This window comes from Zonotrichia albicollis, chromosome 8, assembly GCF_047830755.1.
Source record: "Zonotrichia albicollis isolate bZonAlb1 chromosome 8, bZonAlb1.hap1, whole genome shotgun sequence".
Taxonomy (NCBI): Eukaryota; Metazoa; Chordata; class Aves; order Passeriformes; family Passerellidae; genus Zonotrichia; species Zonotrichia albicollis.
Genome location: NC_133826.1, coordinates 4,029,129 through 4,035,267, shown reverse-complemented (window position 1 = coordinate 4,035,267; position 6,139 = coordinate 4,029,129). Strand labels below are relative to the sequence as shown.

General features: G+C 42.4%; 1 protein-coding gene across 1 annotated transcript; it reads right to left on the bottom strand.

The window, feature by feature from the left end:
- Nucleotides 1–1,124: 1,124 nt before the first annotated feature.
- LOC141729819 (CARD- and ANK-domain containing inflammasome adapter protein-like) lies at nt 1,125–4,173 on the bottom strand. The gene has a single exon (XM_074545708.1). The coding sequence runs from the start codon at nt 3,674–3,676 to the stop codon at nt 1,409–1,411; it is 2,268 nt and encodes a 755-aa protein (XP_074401809.1). The 5' UTR covers nt 3,677–4,173; the 3' UTR covers nt 1,125–1,408.
- Between the last annotated feature and the right edge of the window lie 1,966 nt (nt 4,174–6,139).

Genomic DNA, 6,139 nt, shown 5'->3' with positions numbered 1-6,139 from the left:
GGAGATGTGGGTGCTGCAGTGCTCGCTCGTGAGGGCGTCCTCAGAGATGTGTGCGGGTCTGGGCCACTCACTGCGAGAAGAACATGGATGGGCTGGAGGTGTCCATAGCTGGGGAAGGGCCTCAGCACCAGTGTGAGGAGTGGCTTGGGTAGTTCAGCCTGGAGAAAAGGAGACTTGGAGGGATTTTTTCCACAATTCCCTGTCAGGAGGGTGAGCCGGGGATCAGGCTCAGCTCCCAGGGGGGAAGGGACAGAACAAGAGGGAATGGCCTCAGGTTGCACCAAGGGAGGTTTAGATTGGATTTAAGGAAAAAAATCTTTGCGGAAGAGGTGATTAAACATTAGAACACCCTGCCCAGGTTGATAATTTGGTCCCCATCCCTGGAGGTGTTTAAGAAAAGACTGGACATGGTTGACAAGGTGATGATTGCTCACAGGTTGGACTGGATGGTCTTGGAGTTCTTTTCCATCCTAAATGGTTCTGTGATCCTCTGAGACCACATGGTCTGTGTGCCCCTATGTGCTTCAAGTTCATGGTCGTGTCTGTTCCTTCACTGGGCATTGCAAGAGTCAGGTTAAGGTGTTGCTTTATCGATAACAAAAATCAGTTTTAGTCTCATGCGTTCTTAAATCTGTGTTTCGTTTCTCAAAAGGTGTTTGGGTATTTGTGGTAACTTAGCTTGTAATCTGAGGGGAAGTGTAATCATTGATTATCATTATTAGGGAAATAACCCCAGAGAGCTTTCTGTTGTTTTCAGATAGTGTTTATGTTTATATTTGTGTTATCATATCAATACAATATTTTGAACCAAGAAACTCTGTTGCAACCTTCTTATTCTACATATTTTGTCTTTGTGCTGGAATGAAAGTGAAATTAATAAATAGCAAATGTGATGGGCTTTGTTCTCTCTATCTAAAAATGCAAACTCTAGACAATGGTATGACAAAACATAGAAAGAAAAATAATTGTTAATAATTGTTGTAGTCTCGGGAAGGATTACCTTGAGGAAATAGAGACATCTTCATGTTCATAGTAGATTTTTTTTAACTTGTGATTTTGCCAAACAATGCATAACTAAGCTATCCATACAGGCTAATATTCATGGATATGTGAAAAGATATTTTCTATCTTTGTCTTGATTTATACTAGAAGAGTTCAAACACAATGTTTATAAGGCAAGAACATTTTATATAGATCCCAAATATGTGATTCATGAGAGAAGCAGAAGACTAATCAGTACTTAAGAGTGTAACAGTGTCTTTAAGGTCCTTTTTTTCCCCAAGATGCCCTTTGCTAATTTAATTCTGCCAGCTCAAGCATAATTTTCAATCATATTCCACATTAGGACTATCTAAATTCCATTAAAGAGAATTTTGCACTTAAATGTAAAGTTTTTTCCTTTGCATCTTCATTTTGCTATTAACATTTTCTTCCTCAACAACGTTAAAATTTCAGCCTGGTTTTCTGTTTTATGAAACTCTGCTACTTGCAGTGGGGTTTTTCTGAGGCTGTTGACAGCGAGCACATTTGCCTTTTCGCCCCGTGCCCAGCTGAGGAGGGCGCTGACAGCGCTGAGGTGCCCGGCCCTGCAGGCGCAGTGCAGGGCAGTGTCCCTGCTGCTGTCCGAGGCATTGATGGCAGCCCCGTGGCTCAGGAGGACATTTATCAGCTCTCCATGTCCGTACTCTGCTGCAATGTGCAGGGCTGTCTTCCTCCAAACGTTTCTGTCGTTGATATTTTTGTTTTTCCCCGAGGCCAGGAGAAGTTTTAGGATGTCTGTGTTTCCTTTCATGGTGGCATAGTGCAGCGGGGTGCATCCATCCATGTCCTTAGCTCCAGCTCTGCCCTTCTTAGCCAACAGCAGTTCCACGATGCTGAGGTGTCCTCTCAGAGCTGCAGCGTGCAGGGGAGTTTTCTTCTCCTTGTCCTGTGCGTTGGGGTCAGCTCTGGCCTTCAGGAGCATCTCTGCCAGTGTTCTGTGTCCCTGCTCAGCAGCCAGATGCAAAGGGGACCTTGCCTGCTTGTCCTGAGCATTGACAGGAGCTTTGTGGTGCAGCAGCTGTCGGGCAGCATCAGCGTGACCTCTGTGGCTGGCGATGTGCAGGGGGGTGGCAGAGTCCTTGGTGACAGCGTTAATTCTGGCCCCAGCACTGAGCAGCAGCCCGATGAGCGCCCCGTGGTTCCTGAGGGCAGCCACGTGCAGCGGGGTTTGCTCAGCCTGGTTCCTGAGGTTGGTGTCCATGCCCTTGCTCAGGAGCAGAGCTGCGATGGCAGCAGCCCCAGCCTGCACTGCCAAGTGCAGAGCTGTGTCTGCAGCTGGAGTCCTTATTCCCAGGTTTGCTCCTTTTTCTATTAGAACTTCTGCTGACTCTGCTTTGCCCATTTCACAGGCCAGCAGCAAAGGAGTGTAGTGCTTTTTGTTGTGGGCATTGACATCTGTGCCTCTGTCAATTAAAGCTGCTACAACACTGTGCAGATTCTTCTGTACAGCTCTAAAAAGAGCTAACTCCATTATGTCAGCAGGCAAATCTTTAGAATATTCCAGGAGTATTTTGAAGATGGATGGGTGGTTGCTGTTGAAGGCTCTTTCAACCGTGTTGGAATCAACAGTGGCTCCAGCTTCCAGAAGTACTTTTGCAGTGTTTTCAGATCCTTGGGAAACAGCATAACTGAGAGCAGTCTGTCCTCTCTCATCCTTCCCTTCAGTGGAGGCACCAGCTTCTAAAAGCATTTTGGCCAGGCTGCTCTCATCCCTAAGAGCTGCCATGTGTAAAAAGGTGTGCTGATTCCTGCAGCTCCTTGCCTCCTCTTTCAGGAGCATCCTCACGATGTGGCTGTGGTGATTCTCTGCAGCCCAGTGCAGTGGTGTCTTGCCTTCCACATCCAGAGCGTGCATGGAAGCCCCAGCTCGGAGAAGCAGCCTGACTGCCCCTGCATGGCCTTTCTGAGCTGCCCTGTGCAGGGCTGTTCTCCCTTTGCTGTCCTTCACACCTGTCCGTGCACCTTTGCTGAGCAAATATGCCACGATGGAGAGATGGCCATGAGCAGCTGCAAGGTGCAGAGGTGTTTCACTGGAGGGGTTTAGCACACTGAGATCATTGTCCTTCAGTGTTTTCTCTAACTCAGGAAGGGAGCCTTTAGCTACTGCAGCAAAGATGTCAACAGCAGCAGGATCAATTCTAGGCTTTGCTGCCCTTGAAAGTGGAGTTACTTTTCCTTTCTTCTTAAGAGCCCCTTTGTGCTTTTTTCCCCCAGGTCTGTCTTTATTCCCCTGGTGCTGCTCGCTGCTGTTTTCAAACCACACTTTATCTTTTTCAAGTAAATACCCAACCAACTGTCTTCTGGCATCTCCAATGCTTTCATTTACTTCACTGACGTATTTTCTTATCTTGCTGTAAAGTTTTGGCTCCACTTGCTTTAAACATGGATAAAAAAAGAGCCTGCAGGCTCGTTCACCTTGAGACATGAGTATGTCTAACACCCGAGAGTTCTTTGCTGTTCGTGTCCTGTAGAAACTCAGGACCAGCTTTTTTTCTGGGGTAAAAATACCATTTTCTACCAGCCAGTGCAGGAGCTGCTCTGGGTCATTTATGCCTTGTACAAGTTCTTCTTTTTTAGTCCTTAGGACTTCAATTGCATATGGGTTTGTAAACAGGCTGCTTGAATGCCTGATCATGTTGCTAATCAAAAAGTGAATTGAGGTATTGTTTGATGGAAATAAATAGGAAATAGCAAAGCAGGCTCACATCATTTCAGTCTTTTCATAGAACTGTGAACTAACAATCATTGTAGGTCAGTGCTAAATCTTTAAAGAAATCAAAACTCCCTCACCTTTGAGTTTCTGGTTGTTGGAAATCCTTTGATCTTCTCTGTTCTTCCTTAGCAACGAGCACAGCTTAATAACAAAACAAAAGTCTGTGATATGTTAAGATAGTTCACTTGGAAAGCTTCTTCCAGATTTTAATTCATAATTAGAGATTAAAAAAATGCTTTTGTGAATCTGATGTTTGAATAGAAGATAGCTGTTAGTGGAGTTTCTCTGTTCCTCTGGCCAAGCTGGTTCCTAAATGACCAGTCAATTAAACATGACAAAAGAAAATTCACAGCATAGTTACTGTTGCCATGATCACACACCTTGTATGATCTGAAATGAAAGAGTGCACGCTGCCAGCTATGCAGGTGAAAACCCTATAATGTAATGAAATAAAAGCATAAAGACCCGGATAAAAATAAACTGTATAAGCAGCTGGTTATAAAAAGTGATCCAGCCTTTCTAATATGAGCTACAGCTCCAGTCAGGGGTATATTTAAGGCCATTTAGCTTGTCATTCCTGCTCTAACCCAGAGTCTGTCTGGAAGTTAATTCTTTTACATGAGGTGGATCAAGGCATGTGATTCAGTGTGCAATATTTAAAGTGTAATTACAGCTTCAAATCTGTGTAGTCTTCCATATGGATGTAGGACCTTGGGATCTAGCTGTAATTAATTTAACTTATTGGTGTTTAAATTCCCTGTGGAACAGAAGGAAATAAAATAGTAATTATCCACACATTTTGAAACCAATTGAGAGAGAAATTGAGATTACAAAGTTTGGGAAAAGCTGGAGGTAAAATGAGCTGAAAAGGCGAAAGCTTGACCTTATTTAAGCAAATGGAAAATTCTGCCTTCAGTTTCTTAGTTCAGTGCCCTTTCTGCTGGGTCCTGCTCCCTTTGCATGTATTTTCTTTAATAGCATGTACAAGGTGACTGATGAGATTTTTAATTTTTTGCTGTTGACTTTAACTTTATAAGTAAGATCGCAAAATTTATTCTATTAAAAAGAAAAAAGTTTTATTGAAGAAATAGCTGCAAAAGGCAAGGCTTTTAATATATATTTTGACAGCCAGCCAGTTACCCAGTCAGCGAATTTGACAGCCAATTTAAGAGCCCAGTAATTCCTCTGAAATGCAAAGAAGGGCACAACACCAAGAATAGCAAAACTTTTGTCATTTAGTTAATGATTGGTAACTCATAGCATGTTTAATGTGGACTGAATGGTGTTCCCAAATCTGCCACTGACTCAGTCTCTAAGCTGCAAATTATTCATCTTCACATTTGACTGACCCAAGCCCTGAAGATCTCTCTGTGCCTTGGGTAAATCCGTCCTTACTCAGTTTGGGGAGATGGGATCTTCATTTTGTCATTATTATTCTTCCCATGAAAAACAGAGATGACAATCCTTGATCACCTTTGCAGGAAAGTTGGGAGCTCTGGAACTGGGAAATGTTATGTGGGTGCTGAGCAGAGTCATTCTAGATGGCATTTTTGGAACTCCTGAAAAAAATAAAAAAAGAAATATTGATATTCTTAAAAAGTCCATTAGTAATTTCCCAGTGTTGTGAATACAGGAATTTCCTTGGTAAGCAGGTCCTAGTAAAGATGGAAGGGTGCAGTTCTCCTGCCTGGCCTTGAGGAGGAACATTTGAACAATATTTGCAGGCAGCACCTCCTTCACAGCCACTTCACTTTATTTTGGAAAGTAACAAGCAGCAAATGATGTGTTATGAGATGCAAATCACAGTCCTCAAAATATAATTATGCTTTTTTTAAAAGTTTCTCATTATAAACATCTGTCTTATGAGGAAATTCTGTCTTACAACAAGAATCACATTTTGCAAGAAAGTTTTGGAAGCTTGTTGTATAGATTTGTTTTAAGAAATTATGCTTTAAAAGCCCTTATTTTTTAATTATTATTTTAGCCACTTTTAGAATTAAGCCTTTGTTCCAACAATGACTTCACAAAGGGATTCAGAATTGGCTATTTGAAGCATCCTTTTTTGTTTATATCTTTTTCACTTACTAACTCACTTTATTTGAGAAGGGAAAAATATTGAGGCTCAACACCTTTTCTTATTTAATTAAGTGCATGAGACCACAAATATGTCAGATCAGCAGTAAACCCCACATTAAAAATAAAATTGGCACTATTTAGTATTACTGGAGATCTAAGAAAACAAGTTGGAGAGAAGGAAGAGGCAAATCTGTGGGCTGCTTTGTTATCTTTTGTATTTATTTGTTGTCAGAGGGGCATAAGGAACTTCACAGACCACTTTTATTTCTGCTGGCTTCTTCAGCTCCATGTGTCCAAGGACTGGATTAT